The following is a 25,353-nucleotide window of genomic DNA, read 5'->3' as shown; positions in this document are numbered from 1 at the left end:
ATCCTTCCCAAGTCATGGCTGATGGATATGAGTGAAAGAGGAAGGAACAGGCAAAACAGTTCTTTCAATCAGCCTAGATGTAGAACACTGGCTCAAATCTAAATCAAGACCCTTAAAGCAGAAAACATCAAATAACTAAGAGAAATTACCCTTATATCTGAACTGCTATATGTTTTTATCAGAGTTCTTGGTACACAAAATGTCCTCTATATAAAATGTAAAGATGTGATTATAAATTTTCACAAGTAAAACATAAAAGCCCCGTGTCATAATGATTGCCTCAGATACTCTATGTATGTGCAATGTGGTTTTAGTCCAACAAGAGTATAAGTTGTAGTTATAAAACAAAGTTACTGTCTCATAACATTAAAATAATGAACATATAAGGAAACAGAATACTCATAATACCTTCAATTAAATAGTAAATGTGAACTATCAAGTCCAAAGACAACTGTATTGCTAATAGTTAATCAAAATGCCAAATCTTTCCAAATAAAAACTAGAAAAAGTATAAAATGTTTCTACCCCATGTAAATCTGAAAATTTCTATTAGAAAATAAAGAATTTCACACCAGGCGTGGTGGTGGCGCATGCTTGTAATCCCTGCTGGGAGGCAGAGACAGGAGAATCACGCTGGTGAGGAGCCAGCCGCGCTGGCTTAAGAGACCCTGTTTCCAAATAAAAAAATATAAAATAGGTCTGGGAGTGTTGCCTGGAGGTAGAAGGGCTTCCAGAAACCCCAGTACCACCAAATAAAAAAAAAGAAAAAAAACAGAAAAGAATTTCAAAAATCCAAAGTCAAAGGGATTCAAGTATTGTACATGTCCTCTCGCATTATTATAAAAGAACTTGCGGGGCATGATGGTGCATGCTTGAAATCCCAGCATTTGGGAAGCTGAGACAGGAGGATAGCCGTTCGCAGACAGCCTCAGATACTTAGTGAGGCCCTTTACAACTCAGTGAGACCCTGATTCAAAATAAAGTATAAAAAGTAGGACTGGGGGGTATAGCTTGGAGGTAGAATGACCCTGAGTTCCATCCCCAGTATCGTAAAAAATAAAACTACTTTCCACATGTATAAATTAAGAGTTGCTGTGTAATCTAAGGCTGTATAAAGCCTTTTTTTCCTCAGTATTCAGGGGCCAGAGACAACTACATTGCTTCTGGTGATTACTAAGGTAAAAATATTTTCAAACAAATAGAAAGAAAACAGACCTGAAAAGATTAAATGACATAACCAAAACCACAGAGCTAGAATTAAACTCAAAATATTTCAATATCCACACCACTGCATTTATTTCACATTCCACTTTGTTAATATGGTAAAGTACTGTCTCAGAGTATGAGTCACTGACTATCTGGGTAAATACAGTATGTATGTAACTAGAGAATATAGGTTTTGCTGTCAGATAGGCAAACCATCTAATTTACAAACTAAAAGCACAGTCTTACCTTATATTCTTTCCTCTGTTAAAGGCATTCTATGGTGGGTAGGAGTACCCTAAAGAACACACCCTTCAAGATCTAGTTGCTGTTTTTCCTGCATTCCTTTACTTGGCGCCCTCCCCCTCTCTCACTGGACCCCACCGGAAGTCTTAATTCCCCTCCTTCTTTAATCTGATTCTTTATAATGCTTCTGCATACAGGATCAGGTGTCACATCCTCCAGAAATGCTTCCCTGACCTCCTGAAACAAAGTTATGATGCCTCAGCTTTCCCATAATATTCTAGTTCTATTACTACACTCCCTCATCGCTTCATAACAATGCATCTTCCTCCTCCACTAGATCCCGAATTTCTTAAAAGATTATGCATTTTCCTTTAATGCCACTTATATGGCAGTACACAAATATCTATTGAATACTATTTTATTCATGTGTATCAATACAATTTTGAAAATGTGTTCAATTACTGGGAACAGTGATATTGGAAAACAGTGAATGGGCTTATCGGCAGCAATTAATCTAATTTTTAAATATTTTTAATATTTATTTATTTATTAGTGGTACTGGGGGTGGAACCCAGAGGCGTTCTACCTCCGGGCTATACTCCCAGACCTATTTTTTATATTTTATTTGGAAACAGGGTCTCACTAAGTTGCTGAGAGCCTCACTAAGTAGCTGAGGCTGGCTTCGAACCCGTGCGATCCTCCTGTCTCAGCCTCCCAAGAGTGGGGATTACAAGCATGTACCACCAATCCCGGCCTAATCTAAATTTTAAGTAATCGAATGCCACTGAAAAAAAGGGTTTTTTTGGTGGTAAATGTTCAAGTTTCATCAATGACAACCAAAAGAAATCAGTCTATACTCAGAATAAAATTTAAAAGCTCTAATGTTATGCATATTTTAAAAAGAATGAAAACATTCTTTTAAAATAACAGTCTAAGGCCGGGCGTGGTGGCACACACTTGTAATCCTCGGGCTTGGAAGGTGGAGACAGGAGGATTGTGCAGGTTCAAAGCCAGCCTCTCTGGCTTAAGAGAAAGAGACCCTGTTTCCAAAAAAAAAACAAAAAACAAAAAAAATTTATACATAGATAGATAGATAGATAGCCCGGAGGTAGAAGGGTTCCATCCCCAGTACCACCAAAAAATAAAAAATAATAAAATAATAATAAAATACCAGTCTAAGCCAGGCTCGACACATGCTTGTAATTCCAGTACTTAGGAAGGTAAAACAGGAGGATCGCAGGTTGGAGGCCAGCCTTGACAGTGTAGTGAAGCCAAGTTTCAAAATGAAAACTAAAAAGGTCTGGGGATGTGCCTCAAAGGTAGAATGTCCTTGGGTTTAATTCCCAGTACCTATAAAATAAGAACAAAAATTTAAAAAGGAACCTGGGCGTGGTGGCGCACGCTTGTAATCCCAGCATTCGGGAGGCTGAGATCAGAGGATCGGGGTTCGGATAGCCTTAGCTACTTAGTGAGGCCCTCTGCAACTCAGTGAGACCTGGTTTCAAAATACAGAATAAAAAATAGGGCAGGGGATGTAGCTCAGAGGTCAAATGCCCCTACGTTCCATCCCCAGACCTGCATAAAAAATTAAAAAAGAGGAAAAAAAAAAAAGAAAACAGCCTAAACTGGGTGTGGTCACACACCTGTAATCCCAGTATTTGGGAGGCCAAAACAGGATCACAGATTACAGAACACCTTCAGCAATGTAGCAAGACTCTTGGCAACCTAGTGAGACCCTGTTTCAGAACAGAAAATAAAACAGGGCTGGGAGTATAGCTCAGAAACAGAACTATCTGAACAAGATTTCAATCGAATTGATGATACTGATCTACTCAGAAACAGATCTGGCAACCAAGGTTTCAGCAAAATAATAAAATAAGATGCAAACACATTCATTTTAAGTTTATAAAATCAAGACCGTAATTTTTTAAAAAGAGCTCTGTCTTCTTACCTCCCCCAACTGAATTATAAATTCCTCATTAGTAAATATCAATAAAAAAATAACTCTACAAAGTCTCCATTTTCTTCTAAAAATATCTTACTGTGTCATCTACTTCAAATAATTTTCAAATGACTGAATTTGAAAGATGCCAATTATATACTTACACATCTCAAATGTTCTGTAATTATTAAAAGGTGAAAAGAACAAATTAAAACCAAAACGAAAAGAAATGTATTCTTCACATCCTTTAAACGCAAAAGACAACAAGTCTTTAGTTCCTTGTGAAAAATTTACAAGAAAAAATCTGGAACAGGGTGGGTGGGGGAAAAGGGTGAAAACTTGAAATTCCAGGCAATTCAGAATGACACAGCTAGAAAAAAAATAAACAAGGAAAAATGCTTGATCTCAATTTCAAACTTCAGTATCAAAAAAGCTTCCTTCGTAAAATAGTTGAGGAATGGCAGTATTCTAATCAGAAGCAACTAAACCATTAATTACATAAGGAAGCTCCCTCCCAAACTATAAACACCTCGGTAGTAAGGTCGCTTTCTTTGTTACTGTACTTTTTATAATCCAAAGCATGATGACTAAGCGACATTCAAAACTATTAGAGAACAGTCCACTTACAGCTAAAAATGATAAGGATTCTTATTTGATGATCAATGGCTGTAATAACATGCACGATATCTACAATAATCCCAAATTATTGACCTATAATTACTTAAACAATGTCAATCATAAAAGTGCAGCCAAAGTTTCAGGCTTTGAAGTAAACTGCCCAGCAGAACACATTCAAACAGACATAAAGTTATTATACTTCCCAAAACCTCACTTTCCTCCTCTATTTGTGGCCAAAGAAATGGAAGATGATACATTATGTGGCAATTAAAGTTTATGAAAGCATCTAGCACACAGCATTTGTTCAGCAAGTATAAATTGTCTCTTCTTTTACTACAAAGAGGAGACATATAGCCTCAAAGTGACTGTAAATGAGAATAAAGACTACTGATACTTGGTTAACTGGTTTCTCTTTGGTTATGTTGGCCTCATGGGACAGGAAGTATGCTACCAAAAGAATGTCAAGGAAGAAGAGAAAAAGATTATCAATGAGGAAAAGTGCTGTACCCTGGAACAATTCCATGGTATCACAAACTAAATCTGATCTACATTCAACTGGTCTCTAATATGTCACTAAATTATATGATGGTAACATTCATAATAAAAAAAATCAGTAAAAGGTCTCAGTTTTGATCTGCATTTCAGTTCTCAACGTAAGATATCCAAAAATCAATTTGAAAATCTAAAAAATTTGGAAAAACTGTTTTCAAATACAAAAAGTCAAGCTTCTAAATTAACCTATTAAAGTCCATTTATATCACAGAACAATTAACTTTAAGAGTGCTAACTTTTACTTCAACTATATTCTGTAAATGATTTTTACATATATGAAAAATTCATATCTAATACTTCATAACCTAATAATGACCATAACAAATAAAAGGCAATCATATAAGTACAGTTTACCTCTCGGTATCTGTGGTGAATTGATCCCACAAACCCCACAGAACCCCAAATCCATGGATACTCAAGTCTCATATATAAGAAAGTGTAGTATTTGCATATAACCTATGCACATTCTCCCATATACTTTTTATTTATGGTGTGTGTGTGCACACACACATGTGCACACATGAGATACTGGGGATTGAACCCAAAGACATTCTACCTCTGAGCTACAACTCCAGCCTTTTTTTTTTTTTTTTGAAAATTTTTATATATTCCTGAGGCTGGCTTTGAATCTGAGATCTTCATGTCTTAGCCTCCCAAGTACTGGGATTACAAGTGTGTGCCACCATGACCTGTTCTTCCCATATGCTTTAAAGCACCTCTATATTGTTTATAATAAAGTGTTACAGAAATAGTTGTTTAAAAATGATAAGGAAAAAAAGTTTGTACAGTATCAGAACAACTGCAATTTTTTTCTCAAATATTTTCAATATAGTTAGCTGAATGAACTATATTCCTACTGAGGCACAAAATATGTCATACTTTCTATGTTAGTATTTGTGTGGTTTTCATCACTGATGAAAAAGGTATGTTAGTGGGCTCCCTGAAACATACTGTATCAAGAAAAGATGATATCTTTACTGGAACTCTAAACATTATACTTACAGATAATTCCCATTAAAAAATTAATAGGAAAATAGACAAAGTGATGCTGTATGTATATGAATGTATCACTACGAATCTCACTATGATATACGATTACAATGCACTAACAAAAATATTAATGAAAGAGATTAATAACTATATGTATGATATCAATACTTTTCCCAATATAGTATTAAATCCAAAAAACTACTATTAAAGGGTCATGTATAAAAAAAATTACTCTAAATGCTTATCTGGCAGAAATAATAAAAATCAGTTCTATATTTTTCATAGAACTTCAAAGTCATTTTAATGTTATAAGAAAAAAATACTCTAAACAGATGACTGAATTTCATACTCTAGCCTATAATATACAATTGCTCTTAATTACAAATGATATTAGTTATTATTGTCTTCTCTTTAGTTGAAACACTAAAATACTTTTGAGTAAACTTACCAATTTTTCTTCTTTTTTGGTGGTACTAGGGTTCCTGGAAGCCCTTCTACCTCCGGGCTACACTCCCAGACCTATTTTTACATTTTTATTTGGAAACAGGGTCTCTTAAGCCAGCGAGCATAGCTGGCTTTGAACCTGCGCGATCCTCCTGTCTCCGCCTCCCAAGCACGGGGATTACAAGCGTGAGCCACCATGCCCAGCTCCAATTTTTCTTTTAAAAATGTACAAATTAGCCGGGCATGGTGGTGCGCGCTTGGGAGGCGGAGATCGTGCAGGTTCGAAGCCAGCCGCGCTGGCTTAAGAGACCCTGTTTCCAAATAAAAATATAAAAAATAGGTCTGGGAGTGTAGTCCAGAGGTAGAAGGGCTTCCAGGATCCCCAGTACCGCAAAAAAAAAAGTAAATAAATAAAAATGTACAAATTATAAGACAATACTAAACTGTTTATACTTTATTACACATATCCAAAGAGGGGAAATAAAACCCTTGTGAAACAGTATAAATTGCCAACTAGATTTGTCTTTAAATTATCTTAACTGTAATCAATTGTGATATCAAAAGGCTCATCATAAATTATATTTACATTACGATGTGAGACTGTAACGTACCCATAAAATTTTATAAAAAATTATCACAAAATTCTGCTTAGAACACAAACTGTCAGCTCACACAAAAAAATAGTAAGTATGCAGTACAAAACTAACTTTCCCACTGCTTCATATTAGGATTTAACCATCATCCACTGAAATATACCATTCCTATTTTAAAGAAAAATCTAAGGCTGAAAAGCCAAGTAATTTTTAGAACAAATAAGGCCAAGGAGAAAACACTAGCATTCAGTTCCTAGACTGCGTAAAATCACACTGCCTTTCACCAAAATTTTTAGAGTAGAATCTATGTTAACCTCAAATTAAAAGGTTTTTTACAGAAGAGTAAAATAAGGCTAAGTGGCTTTTCAAAGATCGCAGTTAGTTAAAGCAATGAAGTCCTCGTGTCCAAAACCAAATGCCCTTCCACTGTACCATGTCAATGCAAATCAAGACACTAACATTGAGAAGTTATCTTAAAATTACTCCAGTGTTAACCTGGACTTACTATGGCTTAAAGCCTATTTCAGTGTGGTTGAGAAAAAGACCTTTTAGCCAGAAATCAGTTTTCAGAGGTGGTTTTTCCATAAAATTCAAGCCAGGAGCTCTTGGCTCAATCACCCTGTCTAGTCCTCCACTTCTGTATTTGTTGAATATGAACAGATTCTCTCCTAAGTCCCTGTAATTGTGTGAATATTTGTGCTCCCTCCAAAATTCATTGTGAAACAATCACCAATGTTAACAGTATTAAGAGGTGGGGCCTTCAGGAGGCAATTAAGCTATGCAGATGGGGCCATAATGAAGAAGGATTAGGTGGCCTTAACAGCTGAAGGCTTGATGAGGGAGCACACCCTTTTGCCTTTCTGCTTTCTGCCATGTGAGAACACAAAGTTTCTGCCTCCAGAGCAAGTGAGTCAAAGCACTACCCTGGGAGAAGAAAGCTGACCTCACCAGACAAACCTGAAAGCACCTACAACTTGGACTTCCCAGACTCCAAAAGTGTGAGAAAATTAATTTCTGTTCTAAGTTTCCCAGTCTGCCGTATTCAATTATACCAGCAAAGATTTGCTTTCTAAAATTAGAAGTTGGATGTGGTGGCACATGCCTATAATACAATACCTGAGAGGCTGAGACAGGAGGATCACAGGTTTGAAGCCAGCTTCAGCATCACAGCAAGGCCCTCAGCAACTAAGTGAAACCCTGTTTCAAGATAAAAGAGCAGGGTGTGGTGGCACACACTTATAATCCCCCCACCTTGGGAGGCAGAGACAGGGGATCACGCAGTTTCAAAGCCAGCGTGCTGGCTTAAGAGACCCTGTTTCCAAATTTTAAAAAAGTATAAAAACAGGTCTGGGAGTGTAGCCTGGAGGTAGAAAGGTTTCCAGAAACCCCAGTACCACCAAAAAAAAAAAAAAAAAAGATAAAATAAAAGGCCAGAGGTGTATCTCAGAGGTAGAATGACCCTGGGTTCCATTCCCAGTACCATCAAAAAATAAAATTAAAATTAAGAGCAATTGTTTATTTGGCTAGTAATAACATTCATTCCCCCCAAAATACTTCCTTCATGTATTATTTGCATTACCACGAGAAATAAGTTATTATGAAGTATCTACTCTTTAAATTCATTGCACTGAGCCAGGCGTGGTGGCGCACGCTTGTAATCCCAGCATTACGGAGGCTGAGACCGGAGGATCGAGGATCGCAAACAGCCTCAGCTACTTAGTGAGGCCCTCTGCAACTAAGTGAGACCCTGTTTCAAAATAAAGAATAAAAAAAAAATTGGGCAGGGGGTGTAGCTCGGAGGTCAAACGCCTCTGGGTTCCACCCCCAGACCTGCCAAAAATAAAAAAATAAAAATAAATTCATTGCACTGTATAATGTACAATATTCTTAAAGACCAAAAACTAAAGTACTTAAAACATATTAATTTCAAGGAATCCCATTTTTCTAAATACCTAAAGACAAATTTCTAGCAAATGGAAAAAATGTTTGAGAAGGGGTGCTATCTTATTTAAAATAGGAAAACTTTATTTCATAATGTCACCTAACGTGTCCTAAAGATTTTGAATTTGACTGCTTTATTCAAGTCAGTATATACTAAAGCCTCCTTGAGCCATTTATATATTCAGACGTTCCCAAACAATACATACTTTTATTGAATCAAGGTTTTTATAACTAGTATCTCTTATAAGAAGTTCATTTGCCTTAAACCTAGTTACGCTTAAAAGCTCCTGCCAAGTCCTAGAACCCTTTTTTTTTTTAAGATAGGAATACCTAGGCTAGGCTCTAGCTCATAATCATCCAGCCTCAGCCTCCAACAGCTGGGATTACAGATGCATGCCAAGTAGTACCCTTGAATTCTTTTTATAAAGGTGGTACTGTGCTGCACTGTATAATCTTCAGGGCCCTTGGATCTGCCCCTGGCTAATAATCATTAAGCAGCAACCACAGAATTATTTTTAATATGTTCCTATTCAGAAAACAAGTATCTCAGAATACAAAAAATGCTTAATAACATTAGGCAGCATGGGGCAATTTAAAAACACACCAACTTTTGAGTCAGGTCCACCTGAATCCCAGCTCTGTCCTTTCTTAGGTATATACTGCACACGTTTTATTAGGCCTCTCTGAGCCCCACCTAGATTTAAAACGGGAGTAATAATATCTAAACTTAAAACTATTTTAGAGATTTGAAATAATTAATTCAAAATGCTTAGAACCCAACACAGGCAGATACTTATTAAGTTATGGTTATTAACCTTGTAGCAGCATTTCTTTATTAAAATGAAAAGTAAAAAGTAATTTTTCAACAGTACTTTGGAGAGACTAAGCAAACAGAAAAGGTTAACTTGCTCCCTTAAGAGCTGCTTTAGGTAAGAATGAGAAGCAATTTATGGAATTCCTTTTGGCAATGATGGCTTGCTTTTATAAAACTGTCACTAAGAAATCATGTATTTTCTTAAAGTAGATATTCACTCCCCTTTGCTTGTGCTTAGAAGAAACATTTCTCACTTAAAGAGCAAAATTGGCCACTTTTTAAATTGGGTTAGTTGTTTTAATGTAAAGTTTTTTAAGTTCTTTGTGTAGTCTAGATATTATTCTCATATCAGAGGAGTGGCTGGCAAAGAATCTCTCCCATTCTGCAGGTTCTCTTCAGACTCTTGTTTCTTTTGCTGTGCAAAGGTTTTTTTTTTTTTAATTTGATGCTATTTCATGTATTGATTCTTGGTTTTATTTCCTGAGCTTTTGGGGGTCTTGCTGAGGAAGTCTCTACTAGTACCTCCATGTTGGAGAGTGGTCCTATGCTTTCTTCTAGGAACTGCACATTTCTGGTCAATTTCTAGGTTTTTGATCCACCTTGACTCTTATACAAGGTCAGACTGTTGCCTAATTTTATTCCTCTACATATGGATATCCAGCTCTCCCAGCCCCATTTGCTGAAAAGGCTGACTTTTCTCCAGTGTAGATTTCTGGCTCCTTTGTCAAAAGTCAACTGGCTGTAAGTGTGAGGACTCATCTTTGTGTCTATTCTATTCCACTAGTCTATGTGTTTTTGTGCCAATACCACACTGCTTTTGTTACTACAGCTCTGTAGCATAGCATATAATTTGGAATCAGGCATTGCAATGTCTCCACTTCTCAAAAGAAATGCAAGTGGCCAATAAAATATGAAAAAATTTTCAACATCAATAGGGATTAGGACAAAGCAAATCAAAACTACACTGAAATTCCATCCGATTACAGTTAGTATGACAATCATCAAGACTGCAAACAATAATAAATGCTGGTGAAGTTATGGGAAAATAGGAACTATTCTACACTGTTGGTGGAAGTACAAATTAGTACAACCACTATGGAGATCAGTATGGAGGCTCCTCAAAAGATGAGAAATGGAATCACCATATGACCCAGCAATATTACTACTCAGTATATATATGCATATCTATGTTTATAGCAGCACACTTCCCAATAGCCAAATTATGAAACCAACCTAGGTGTCCATCAACAGATGAACAGATAAAGAAAATGTGGTGTAAATACACATTTACTCAGCCATAAAGAACAAAATTATCTCAGAGAAATGGATGGGACTGGAAGGTATTATGCTAAGTGAGATCAGCCAGTCTCAGAAAGTCACGAGTTGTATGCTTTCTCTCATGTGGAAGCTAGGGAGAAAATAGGAAACTAACAGGCTTTCATAAAATGAACAGAGAGACCAGTAGAATAGTGGAAGGGGATTGGGGAGAGAAATGCGGAGAGGGGAAGGAGGGTTGATTAAGTAAATAGTTCAAATAATGCTGTACCCATATACAAAGGTACCACTACCAATCTAACATGTACAAAGATGGGGAGAGAGGGGTGGGATCCATAGGGAATCACACCAAGTGCTGTGTGCATGTATGTTTGTGCACCCTGAACCTCTCACTATGATGTACAATTACAATGCATCAATAAAAGTATATTTTTTAAAAAGCAGTTAGATCCATTCCTTTCTCAATGATTAGAAGTCTTAAATGTTTCGATGAAACTTTAAAACTGACTTTAAAAAATGTTAAAGGAATGTTGTCTAATAACAAAAGCACTAGATGAATAGTTAGGGCAGCTACAACATCAGTTTTTAAGTTCTTATTAACTATTATTAAGTTGGGCAAGTAGAACATTATTCATCTTTTAATAAGGCTGGATTAATGACAAGTGATTTTAAAGCAATGGTTAACAACTTTTAAAAATGAAATCTACAAAATCCCTGAAGTATACAAATGGCAACATTGGAGCTGCTCTAAATGATGAGAGGAAGATTGTGAATATACCTAAACTCTCCTCTTCTTTGGCCTCCTTGGTACTAAAGACCCTATAAATTTGATTATGGCTGTCCTACAGGAAACAAAATTACTTTTAGTTGAAATTCTGACTTTATGATTAAGAAATTATTCTTTTAAATATTTCAGTGATACCACTATTTATTAGAAAGCAGTTTAACATTTATCTCATTTAATCCTTATGATTGTGCAAGACTGCTATAGTTCCCATCATAAAGATAAAGAAAATAACTTCTTTATTAGTTCATTCACTGAACACTGCCTACTAAATGCTGGGTTCTTTTTTTTTTTTTTTTTTTTTTGGTGGTACTGGGGTTCCTGGAAGCCCTTGTACCTCCAGGCTACACTCCCAGACCTATTTTTGCATTTTTATTTGGAAACAGGGTCTCCTAAGCCAGCGCGGGGCTGGCTTCGAACCTGCGCGATCCTCCTGTCTCTGCCTCCCAAGCGCAGGGATTACAAGCGTGCGCCACCATGCCCGGCTAAATGCTGGGTTCTATTACAGTACACTGAGAGATATCAACAGAAAAAAAAAAAAAACATAACGCCTCCTGTAAAGAAAACTGTGCTCTTCTAAAGGACACAGACTATTCTCTTAGGAATCCTGCCTGTGAAAGAGATGGTGATAGTGACCATGATGAGGAAGAAAAAGAGTTATCTTCCTTTTCTGATACCAAAGTGTTCAGAATGAGTAAAGACACAAATTACAGAATATAACTGAAAGGGAAAAAAAAAAATCACTGAAGAACTAGAAGAAATGTGAATAAAGTATTAAAATCTCCCCCGAGCCTGGGGTGGTAGTGCACACTTTTAAATCCCAGTGCTTGGGAGGCTGAGACAGGAGGATCACAGGTTGAAGGCCAGCCTCAGCTACTTAGGTTCTCAGCAACTCAGCGAGACCTTGTTTCAAAAAATAAAGAAAGAATAAAAATAGGGGTCAGGGTGTAGCTCAGAGGTAGAATGTCCCTAGGGTTCAATCCCCAGTACCAGAAAAAATAAGAAAAATAAAAAACTCCAATGACAGGGAGTATGCATAGGAAGTTAGTGAACAATAAAAGAGTTATCAAAAGCCTGAGCCAAAAAGAGAGGATGACTGATGTGGAAATAAACAGCACCCGAGCCCAATGCCTGAAGGGTTATAAGTAAAACAGTGAAGAAGACTAAGCCTGGATCCTCAAGTGCAAAGCCAGGTTTCAGATGGTAAGAAAGCAGAACACTGAGAACAACTGGCATAATGGGGTTTAATTAGCTTACGGTGAAGTAGGAGATCAGAGTGTGGAGTGTGACAGACTTGGAGGAAGAAACGAGATGCAAAGCCGAATCACAGTGGAGGAAGTGAAATGCAGAGTACTGCTGGTACACGGAAAAAGAATGAACCCAATATTAAGTCTTCTGACACTCAATCCAGGGCTAATGTCAGTGCATCGTGCTACCTTTATTTTCAGGTCACTAAGACTAAGGAGACTACCCTTCTAAATGCCACAAAATCATTAATGACCCACTTCTCCATCTTAAGTCTTCACTTAAGAGTCGCAAAACAGTTTTCAAACATTCAGAACAGCATTTCCACTGACTTAATCAACCTATTACTATGGTTTGGCTTAGAGAACTAGTTTCCATTTAATCGATCACTCGCTAACCACCCACACTGTGCTAAGTGCTTTGTGGTTCAAAAGGGTGTCTGGTATATAAGATCTGAGCAGAAACCACAACCTAGTTCAGGAGTGATACCAAAAATGGGAGCAGGGGAGAAAAGGCGGCAGAAAGGAAAACAAGATATTTTTATAAATAAGCATTTAATGTACATAGGAGGGTGTACACAGTAAATTATTGGACATTCTCTCTTTGAGGCTACTCCTGAAAGCCAGCAGCATTCTTTGCAGCGGCCCCACTTTTTGGAGTGGGAGACAAATTGGTTCTGTGCATTTTTCAAAACAAGTTCTGATTCTGTACGCACACAAAAAGGTAGCATCACAAAAATAAGTATACAGCATTTCAATATAACTACTAAAAACATGTGAAGCTGGGCGTGGTGGCACACACCTGAAATCTCAGTACTTGGGAGGCTGAGGCAGAAAGATCACAGGTCTGAGGCCTGCCTCAGAAACTAAGACCATGTTTAAACATAAAAATTAAACTGGGGGTGTAACCCAGAGGAAGAATCCCCCTGCCTTTAATAACCCAGTACCTAAAAAAAAAGAAAAATGATTTTAATAAGATTTGGCATACTCATGCTCAGTGTAACCTAGCAACAATTAAAAGTATGATAGATATAGTTGTAAAACTTTATTTTCTTTATTGGATAACAATACTGTATGGTAGATCCTTTTAGTTTATTTTTATAGGAGGAAACTGAGAAGCTAAATATTTTGGGAGGTTAGGGATACTGGAGATTGAACTTGGACATTTTACTTCAAGGCTATACCCTCAGCCTTTATTATTTTTTTTTGCCTTTTTTATTTCATTTTATTTGTTTGTGTGTGTGTGTGTGTCCACATGCAAACACACAAATGCACACATATGTGCGCTAGATTGAACCCAAGGGCATTCTACCTCCAAGCTATACCCCCAGCCGGATTTTTATTCTTTGTTTTGAAATAGGGTCTCACTAAGTTGCAGAGGGCCCCACTAAGCAGTTGAGGCTGGCCTCAATCCCAGATCCTCCAGTCTCAGCCTTGCAAGTACTAGGATTACAAGCGTGCACCACCATACCTGGCTTATTTTTTTAATTTGAAACAGGGTCTCACTATTTTGAGGGATGGTCTCAAACCTGCAATCTTCCTACCTCAGCCTCACAAGTACTGGAATTACAGGTATGACCCATCACTTCCATCTAGAGAAGCAACTTTTAAAAGATAGCACAGCTAAAAAGAAGTAGAGTGGTATTCAAAAGCTAGCAGTCCAGAACCCACACCTTATCAAGCTCTCAGTTGCTTTACTTTTTAGTCATACTTCTAACATAAGCATAGAACACTTTCATACAAACTAAATGAAAAACTCCTGGGAATTATCCATAGTTTATTCTTACATATAGTCAAAAAACCAAATTATAAGGTATTAAAATGCTACTTTTCACCTATAAAATTAAAGAAATAATATGTTGGTTAAGTTAAACTGATAACAAACTTAGTTGGGCATAGTAGTACATGCCTGTAATCCCAGTATTGGGGAGGCTAAGACAGGAAGATCACATATTTAAGGTTCAGTCTCAGCAACTTAGTAAGATCCTGTTAAAAAAGTAAAAAATAAAGTAGGTCTGGGGTGTAACTCGGAGATAGAATGCCTCTGGGGTCAATCCCCAGTATCATAAAAAAAAAAGTACATACTTGACAATTAAAATTCTTAAAAACACACTTTAGAGCCAGATTACTGTGTTAAAATTCTAGTTCTGCCACTCTCACTGTAAAGCAATCTTAGCAAGTTATTTAACCTCCCAAGGCCTCCTTTGAAAATCAAATAAGATACTAGTATTCTAAAGAGTTGTGTGAACTAAATAAGTTTAAACATGCAAAGCAGAGAACGGCACCTGCCACATGATAAGCATTCAGCAAGTGTTGGTTATTACTTCTGCCTTTCTGGGCATCGATTAGGTAAAATATTTAACTATACTTAGCTCAGTAACTCCATAATCATAGATGGACTCAAATGGTTATATACCTAGTCACACTTGCATTCTGAATCTTAAGAGAAAATATGGACTCCCTAGAATCCATCAAATTGCCTGGTAGTAGAGGAACAGTTAAAAACGTGATTTTTTTTTTTTTTTTTTTTGTACTGAGGACTGAATTCAGGGGCATTTTACCTCCGAGCCATACCCCTAACCCAACTTTATTTTGAAACAGTCATACTAGGTTGCAGAGGGCCTCACAAGTTGCTAAGGCTGTCAGCAAACCTGCAATCCTGTTTCAGCTTCCCAATTAACAAGTGTACACCATCACACCCAGCTTAAAAACGTGTTTTAATCATGCAAAGTATGTGTGTACCCCAAAGTATCACAGTCATTAAAAATCATACTTTCAAAAATATCACATGAAATATATGTACACTAAGAAACTTTTTGTGTGTGTGGTACTGGGGACTAAACCCAGAGGCATTCTATCTCTCTGCTACACCCCCAGCTCTATTTTTTTTTGAAACAGGATATTGTTAAATTTTGAGAAGCTTCACTGATTTGTTGAGGCTTGCCGCCAATCTATGATCCTCCTGTCTGGAGCTTCCTAAGTACTGGGATTACAAGCATGCTCCACCAAGCCTGGCTTGATTGACCTTAGAGTGGGCAAACAAGAACTATTTTGAAAGCTCCATTACTTAAAACTACAAATTATTCAATAACTGGTATAAAAGTCCAACCAAATTGCAAAGGACCATTTATACAATCTGGAATAAAAATTTTTAAATTACCTTAAGATCTTCCAATTTATAATACAAAAAGAAAACATACTCCTTTTTCTAGTCTTAATTATATAATTTTTCTGAACTGGACAAACACTATTTACCTTCATTTAAAGGATGACATACAAACTAATGAAGCTTTCTCTCTTTTGTTTGAATGAATCAACTTTGTAGTTAATGTACTATTTAGAAAGTGAAATTTAAATGGGTACTAATCATTTCCCCATTCTTCTGAACTGCTCGCTAAGAAGAAAATGCAGAATAAACATTTAATTGATAAAAACTTCACACTTTTTTTTAGCTTCTCAAGCCAAAGAGGTACCAATGGCAGCACTTTCATGAATTACACCTTACTCCATAACTTCTCTGTAAGAAAATAACTTAGAGAATTGAAAAAACAAATTTATGGCTAATTCCCTGCTCTATGTGATTTGCAAGACTCTCCTGTATATACAGTCCAAGCAGTTCTGTGTAATAATTATAGAAACCTATTATGAAGGCCAAAATATTCCCACAAATCTGGGAGGGGGGGAGAAAGGAGAAAGAAAACCCACTGTCTCCTACTTTTTTTTTTTTTGCTCTTAAATACACCAGAAATTATCTTAAAACTCATCTTTTCCATGTCAAGTCACTATGTGGGTTCCACCTAACAATAATCTGTCATTTACTGTCCGTGCTACAGAGGTGAGGCTCATCCAGAATGGAGTGGATTTTACATCCATACAGCCTTTTTTGTCATGATTTAGCATGTTTCATAAACCAGTCACTAAAGTTATTTCCAGACCATATACTAGAAATGGTCAATCTCATAATGTATCTCCTAAACTCTGAAAGTTAAGCCAAAAAAGACAAATGAAAGGACAGCATTTTCATTCAAATATTTCTCCTCCAATTCTAAGTTTATCAAGCTCAGGTGGATAGAACCCTGGACAGTGCAGATGAAGAATGGCTTTTCAAAGATAAAGACAAAATTCATTGGCAGCAATTTATCCTACACAGTTTCACAAAAGCTCAGGAGCAAGACACATGGCAAAAGCAAGGAAGAAATTTCTTGGAGAGGAATTACTTGCTCCAAACCCAAAACATTTACAGGTGTTTCAAAACTATAGCCTCCTTTCCTTAAAAATAAATAAATAAATAAATAAATGTGGCCCCTGCTGTTTCTTTGTGTACAATATAAAATGTTATTATCAAAAAGATATAAAATGAGATATATTCTGTACAATGCAGAAAAGCCTATAAGTTGGAATAAACTTTTCCTGCCAAGAGTTTATATGGATAAAAACATACTGCTTTCCTTCTTAAAAATACCAATTTAAAGTCCACTTAAAAGTTTAAATTGTGCGTTAAACTGTGGCATAGTACAATTTTCAATCTTGTGAATAACAACAAAGGCATACTTAAAAGGTGCATTTGAAGCAATGAAAAGAATCTGACTTCACTAGATGGGACTATATCTTACATATCTATCAAACATTCTCTAAGTTCACTTACCACTATTTTGCAATTATAAAAAGCAATCAATCCTAAAACATATTTTTATATTTTGTGCACATCAATTTTATAAAATGTAATATGAAATGAGCACTTGTGGTTTTAAACTATGATGTCCCATAAATTATAGAACTATACATCCAAATGTTATATGTAAGATACAACAGTTTTAAATATATGCATAAATATAACCACAATATTTTTTCTTTTGGAATACTACACATTCATGGCTTTTAACTAGCAATTCATGCAATTATGTGCAATCCATGTAGTCATGTTTAAGACTGCTAACTTGAAAGAAAAAATTCTGAAGGTCTTTAAGTACTTATATATTCACCAAAGGATAAATAAGTCAATAAACTGCATATATCTAGCCTAAAATCTCAAACAACTTAAAAATTTGTGCACTAAAAAATATAATGGTGAATAATGCAACACTACTAATGAAAAATTGTGCTTTTAAAAATTAGCTACTAACTACTGAATGTCAGGTATTTACAGACTTCACTAAGGAGTTTAAAAAACTTAAAGAGCAACAAGTTACAATCAGAAAGGATTCAAGTTATTAGCTCAACAGCCATAATGCTACTGGGGGGAAAAAATCAGTTCCAGGACTATGTGTTAACCTATCACATTATATTCTTCAGCTAATGAAATTCTCTCTTGCTTCTTATCCCCAACAATATTAGCTCCAGAAAGCAAAAATCTTGGCCTTTCAAGGTATGATCCCAAATCCCTGGCACACTATACTCGGTCTAACTTGAATTAATTAGTGTATGGGAAGAAAGCAGGTAAGAGCAAGTAAACGGATCAAAGAAGCTGGTTAATCTGAATAACATGAACATATGTGAGAATATGAGCTATTCCATATTTAAGTTAAAAAAACTGAACTAGAAGTCAAGACTTCAAAGATGGCATACATTTCCTAAAAACCTGTTGTATAGAAACATTGACTTCACAAAATACTGAGTAATTGTGAATTGTGTTTAAAAAATGGTCAACTTGATAGTCAGTTGGGTGGCTGATTTAGTAGAAAAATTTACTCGCAAATTCATAAACTCAGCTCTGCCCAATTACAAAGAAAGTACACCAAGTCAACTTCCTTAGTACTCTGCTGTCAATACTTAGCACTTTCGGATGCAGTTCCTCACACTTGGAAAGATTTCAAACATCCATCCAAGCCCCCTTTAATCAGCATCAAAACACTTAAACCTCTGGAGTATACCCTCCCTGTATATCCACATAAAGCCAGAAGCTTCCACACACTAACATTAGTATTTACGTTTTGGCAATTGCAGAATTCTGTACCTGGTGTGTTCTTTTGTTCGAAATTTTAAGAATTCAGAGATCCTCAAGTTCTCTAGGACTAAGTTACTTATTCAACTGGGGCAACCAAGATAAGTTTTTCCTCACTGCAAACTTGAGAAAAAAGGAGCATGCTTCAAAAAGTAAATACAGAGCATGCTTAAAAAAGTAAATACAGATCCCCTTTGTCTCCCACGCGATATGTTTGAGCCTAAGAAGGAAAAAACCAAGATCTTTCTCTAGTTTTACTTTTAAAACCCTTGTTAATTGCTAGGTAGCCTACCTTGACATATACCTGTTACTGTAGGGACAAGAGCAAGAATGTCCAGTTTCTATTACAACAGTACATTCCGAACTGCTTGCCATTGGCTACCTGGATCAAGTATGACACCTAAACTTATAAACCCTACACACTAAACCCCGCAAGCCTGTGACTCAACGTAATGTCAGAGAAGAAAAAGTTTCTGAACAAAATACGTGTGCTGTCGCTAAAACTGCCAGAGTAAAAAGAAATTTAAAAAGCCACTCTGCGCGGTGACGACCCCCTCGTTCATGGGGGGCTGCCGCGGCGGAGGGACGGGAACCCAGGGCCCCAATTCGTTCCGTCCGGCTTCCCCTCCGCTCCGGCGAGGGCGGGAGTTCGCAAGGTGGGCCCGCCGCGCTCGGGGTCATCCCCGGAGCACCCCAGCCCGCCGCGCAGCCACTGTCAACTGCGCCGGGGGCCGCGGGCGGCAGCCCGGACGGCGCCTCCATGCCCGGCGCGGCCAGGCCGGGCGGTGTCGGCGCCGCACGTGAAAAGTTGCCGGGGGCCGGGCGGGCGGCGGGCGCAGCCCCGTTGCCGGCCGCTCGCGCCCCGCGGCCGCGGCGTGGGGGAGGGGCGGCGGCGGCCTGCGGCCTGTTGGGGACCTCAGCCCGGGCCTCGCGTGCGGCCGCGGCCCCGGGGTCCCGGGCGCCGGGGCGGGACTCACCGGAAAGGCCCGGATCCGCATCTTGGTGTCCTTCCGGCTGCCCGTGCCTTTGCTCAGATTCGACATGGTGCTCGTCCCCTCCCCGGCGGCGGCTGCGGCTCGCACTCCGAGGCGCCGGTGTCACATCGAGGGCGGGCGGCGGGCAGGGCGGCGCGGGGGGCGGCGCGGCCCCGGGCGGGCTGGGCGGGCGGGCGGGCCGGCCCCGGGGCGGCCGCGGCTCGGCGGCGGCGGCGGCGGCGGCGGCGGCTCGGGCTCGGGCGGCTCGGCGGCGGCGGGCGCTGCGCCGGCGCGGCGGCTCCGCGGGCTCCCCTCACGCCCGGCTCGGCTGCCTTTATCGCGCTCCTCCGCGATGGCGGCGGCGGCGGCGACGGACAAACATCTCACTGCGCAGGCCGAACGTCCTCCTCCTCCTCCTTCTCCTCCTCCGCCTCAGCGAGACGAGATCCGGCCCAGAGGGTGGAGGGGGGAGGAGGGAGGGAGGAGAGCCGGAGTGTGGAGAGATGGGGGAGGGGGGCGGGAGGACGGGAGGGGAGGCGGGCGGCGCGGCGGGGACGCTCGGGTCTCGCGAGAAGACGGTGAGCGCGCTGCCCGGCGGGGCGGGGCGAAGCCGGACGGGAGGAGGGGAAGAGGGAGTTGGAAAGTGGGAGGGGCCGGGGGCGGGGCCGAGGGCGGGAGGCGGGAGCTGCCTTTTTGAAAGGGGAGCCTCCGCGAGCAGGTTCTGGGCGGAACCGGTTGGTGATTGGTGGAACGCGAAGCGGGCGTGGGGCGGTCCCGGTCACGTGGCCGGTGGGCGGGGGAAGTTGTGAAAGGCGGGGCGGGACGGTGGTGGGTTGGGCCGCGGGAGGCGAGTCCCGGGACTGCGCGTGGGGTGCGAGGTGGATACGAACGTCCCAGAACTGGTTCCTGTGTTTTTCTAGGGCATGTGGACTAGAGATGGGTGGTTGAGCAGAAGCCAGAAACTTGAAAGAAGAGTTTGTGCAGGAGTTACCTGCGCTGTCGGAAATTAGACTCCTGTGTGCTAAACAAGATATTGCACACCTCAGCTCTCCGGACTTGAGGGGTGGAGATGTTCATCCACCAATTTCCTTACACCTCTGAAGCTCAGGGACCCCTTAATTCACGTACATTTTCTGGGGGACCCAGGGCTCATTAATATTAAAACCTGGTTTTTGTTTCCATTGAAGTAAAATGACAACTCCCTTAATCGAGTGCGATATTTTACTAAATGGTGTTCAATGGAATAATAGAAACCCATCTTTAACCTGCCAAACAAGTCACTTTTACAATTATCAAGAACACTAGATTTTTTTAAACCAAAATTACTGTTGGATTCAGTTTACTGAGTACTGGGAAGAATTTTTTGTTGTTTTTTCTTCATAGAGTGAAAATGTAGTTTGACTCCGGTTTGCCTTTTCATTTATTGTGAAATTTACTTCCTGATTTACCTACTTGCCAACTTGCTGTTAATTGAATTTCTAACTCTGCAAGGGAATATGTGAGTTCCTAATAAAGCTTATGATTTTTCCCGTTTTAAATATGCTGTTGCGGTAAATATCTACACTTTTTTTTTCTTTGCTTGTGGTATTAACTCAAGGGGCATTCTGACACTCTCAGCTATATTTTATTTTTTAAAACAGGGTCTCATTAAGTCGATGAGTCTCACTACTTGCTGAGTCTGTTTTTGAAACTGCAATCCTCCTGTCTCAGCCTCTCAAGTACTAAGATTATAGGCATCTTCCACAAAGCCCAGTTGGATATCTACATTTGAAAGGTGGAATTTTAATACATTTTTGGTAGCAAACTTTAATAAGTAAACTGAAATAAAATTTTAGATTTACTTACTATATGGTTAAATTTGCCCAAATTAATTTAATTTTAATGTCTAAGCATATGAGTATTGTGCTTTCAGTTCCTACTTGGTTAAAATGCCCCATTGGAAATATATTTTCTCAGGTGTTTTTTGGTATTTGCTAATCAAAAGAAGAGTTTAAAATGAATGTTACTTAAGGCAATGTCTGTGTAAACAAATGAAGCTAAAAATAGGTCATCAAGAACAGGTTGATAAGACAAAATTGGGAAGGGCTCTGACTTTAATATTACATGAATCTTGGATAGGAGTTTATAATTTGTATGCTAAGTGAATCTTTGTTTCCATAATAATTAGAATATACGAGGCTGGGTGTCCTGGCTCAGGCCTGTAATTTAAGTAGTTGAGAGGTTGAAACCAAAGGATCACAGGTTGGAGTACAGGCTTAGCAACTTAGCAAAACTCTCAGAAACCTAGCAGGACCCTGTTTTAAAATTTAAAAAATAAAATAAAATAAAACAAGGTCCTGTAATATGGCCCAAATTCTTTGTAATGGAAGAAAATATATTCTGGAGCCATTGATTTGAATTTCAGCTCTGCCATTTTATTAGCTGTGTTAAATGTCTCCTGGAACAAAGACTAGACTGTACCTCGAGTTGCTCGTCTGTACAATGGAGACAGTAAGAATACATCTTCCTTGGGTTACTATGAAATTTAAGTGAGTGAATACATTTTAAGAACCCTGAGAACAGTGCTCAGAACAGAAGAGCCATTCATCACCTGTTGGCTATTAGCATGGACATTAAGGCCAAGGTTATACTATATTCCTTTACTCCATTTGTAGGTTTCCAAAAGACATACGCTTTTAGAAAATGGATCATATCTTTTTTTTTAAACTTCTTTTACTTTGTTTTGTTTTTGTTTATTGTTTTGTTTTGTTTTGTTTTTTGGTGGTACTGGGGTTCCTGGAAGCCCTTCTACCTCCAGGCTACACTCCCAGACCTATTTTTACATTTTTATTTGGAAACAGGGTCTCCTAAGCCAGCACGGAGGGCTGGCTTCGAACCTGCGTGATCCTCCTGCCAAGCGCGGGGATTACAAGAGTGCGCCACCACGCCTGGCAAAATGGATCATATCTTAAAGCCAGTCTCCAACTTAGACTTTACAAGCCATGAAAATGTTTTTCAAAAAGTTGGAGAACCAGTATAGGGTGAGCAGTTTTACTTTGGTAAGTAAAGACATTAAAAAGAAACGACTATCATAGACTAGCAACATGGTTTTATTATCAAGAAAAAAGTATGTTAGCCTCAAAAATGGAGGAAGGTTTATTTTTGAATAAAGGATAGTTTTTTAAATTGGTTAACCTTATGATAAACAATACACATTGTACTGATTTTTTTTAATTTCACAGTGAACCTGACAAACACCATGAGCCAACATTTAGGAACCCAGAAACACGCTTTAATGTGTTTGTTTTATGAGCCCATATTTTCACATTTGTATTACTGTAGCTGCATTTAAAAGAATCACTATCTCTCTTTCCTTGTGCTCTTGACCACCAAGAAGTAGGAAAGTACTTCAAAATGAACTTGTCATTAGGAAATCTACTGCTCATTCATTCATTTACTCAGTAACTATTTATTGGATGGCCACTATGTGTGTGAGGCCCTATGGTGCGTATGCCAGGAAAGAGTTGAGCTTGGTGATACACACCTGTATTCTCAGTACTTGGTAGGCTGAGACAGGAAGATCACAGATTCAAGGCCAGTTTCAGGAACATAGCAAGACCCTGACTCAAAATAAAAAGGGCTGAGTGTATAGCCCTAAGGTAAAATGTCCCTAGGTTCGGTCCCCAATGCCAAACACCAACCAAACAAAAAGGTGGGACCTGCCTTCATAAAACATGTCCCTTTTCACATCTCAAAATTTGGAAACCACAGGCCCAGGTTGGATTTAGCAACAACTTCCTATATTTTCAGTCCAGAAATCAGAAATTTTTCTTTTTAGGAAAGCAGCGCACTCAATATGTATATGACATACCCAGGAAGGCAGCAGTGGACTGTTCTACCATGCCCGGTGATATCTTCTGACTTTAAAACAACAAATGAAGTTAAGAAGGTTAGCTCTTCTGCGAACTGATCCCTGATCTATCGAGCAGAGAAGGCAACGCTGGACTAGGAACTCACTAAATGGTATGTGCCTGGCAGTGGGTATTCCTTCTCTTTCAGACAGTGTCCTGATGCGGGCAAACTTGTCCCCATTCTCATGTATCCATATAGAGCAGTGTAGACGGTTGGGGTGGCATGATCGGCCGGCCCTTTTCTGCATCCCAGTCTGTAAAAGGGCTTTGTGAGATGTGAGCAACCTCTCAGGATATTTCTGGGCATGGATTTCTAAGTTTCCAAGATACCAAGACATGCTAGTCCCTGTTTTCAGACCCATGGGTTTGATTGTAAAGATACTGGTTAATTAAATCAGCTCACAGCCTACCAATTCAATTAGAAAGATGTGTTCAATGGTTTTGAATAGACCAAGGCTGTGTTAAAGAAAGATGTATGTTTTTTTCAGATTGTAAGGTAAGATATAGAGAGATAACAAGCTCTTTGAATTGAGGGGAAGGATCTTCTATTTTTCTTTCTTGTCCCCATCTAGCAACTAATAAGCACCATAGGCCATTAGGTGTGGAATTGTACCCATGTAGAGTGGTAGCATCCTAAGATGACATGTTATTGGAAGGAAATAAAAGGATGGCATTGAGAGCATAATCACAGACACTTAATTATGTGGAAACTGCAGGCCTTTCCTAGGCACTATTTTGATTTTGTCCTTACAATTTTCCCTATGTTATTGAGATCAAAAGCATATGAGACAGTTCACATCTTGAACTAAAGAAAAATCTTAAATGTCTGATTGTATCATTAAAAAAAACCCCTCTTCATTTTTCATCACACTGTCATGCTAAATAAAATCATCTTACTGACAGTTCTGGAAACTTTCTAGTTGATTGGACAGTGTTCTGTGTATTCCACATTTACCTAGTAAATTAATATTTTGAAAATAAAAATACATGTATAACCGACTAACTAAATTTAACAGAATATGAATTCCCAATTATAAATTATAAGCATTGCATCCATGTAATTTTATTTCGAAGGAAAAGAATTTCCTCTTATTGATAGCATTATAACACTAACAGTATCAAGAAGCCTCTAGGGGACAATTACGAATATGTACTGCTTTCATTTATGACAAGCAAAGTATATGTTGAAATTTATAATTCACCAGCTCTGTCTTTGTGAAGTAAGTTAATTTTGGAGTTGAGATAAAGCATAGTACCAAAGAGCCATAAAAGTAAATAGTCTATATTTTATGCTAAATTTAGTAATTGTATAAAGTATGACAACAGCCATCAACAAATTTAATAAAATAGCATTATCCTTAAACTTCTTCAGGAAGCCATTTGTCTTTGGTTCACAACAAAACGTTATTCTTAGATCTTGAGCTGGTAGAAATTATAATTGTAGAAAGGAAAAAAGAGTCCTGGTAGAGGAGAAGGATAACCTTTAAGAGACGAAAAGACATCAAAATTATTCAGGCCTAGTTTTACCCCAAATTGATAAAATGAATTAATCTTAGAGGTAAATGGATTAAGTCACTGGTTTCTGAATCCTGAAATTCTTGCCTAGATGGTTCTTGAGCAATGGACCCATTCAAGGGGCAGTTCTGAGACCGTGGCTACCCAAACCCCTTGTTAAGATGAAATTGGTGACTTTACACATAACTCCACTAAAAACCTTTTTATCCTTTATTATAGCAGTGATTATCTTTTTGGAGGGGAAAAGAGGCATTTCCTATTAGCACCCTAATTTCTTAGGGATTTTTGTCTTTGCTGTTGTTGTTGTTACTCGGGATAAAACCCAGAAGCAAGTGTTCTATCTCTGAGCTCCACCCCCAGCCCTATTTTTTATTTTGAAACAGGGTC

At 38.6% G+C, this 25,353-nt stretch overlaps 1 protein-coding gene across 2 annotated transcripts in view; it reads right to left on the bottom strand.

Moving 5' to 3' along the window:
• CUL3 (cullin 3) overlaps positions 1-19,630 on the bottom strand; it is a gene marked incomplete at both ends in the record, with an annotated part of 103,193 nt that extends 83,563 nt beyond the window's left edge. For both annotated transcript variants that reach the window (XM_080689249.1, XM_080689250.1), the window contains one exon: positions 19,565-19,630. In XM_080689249.1, coding sequence (XP_080545375.1) covers positions 19,565-19,630 — 66 coding nt within the window. The remainder of the gene's footprint in view (positions 1-19,564) is intronic.
• Positions 19,631-25,353: the final 5,723 nt, after the last annotated feature.

Source organism: Muscardinus avellanarius (genome assembly GCF_963383645.1).
Source record: "Muscardinus avellanarius genome assembly, chromosome: 2".
Classification (NCBI taxonomy): domain Eukaryota; kingdom Metazoa; phylum Chordata; class Mammalia; order Rodentia; family Gliridae; genus Muscardinus; species Muscardinus avellanarius.
The sequence above is the reverse complement of the archived record's forward strand: the minus strand, read 5'-3'. Positions and strand labels throughout refer to the sequence as shown.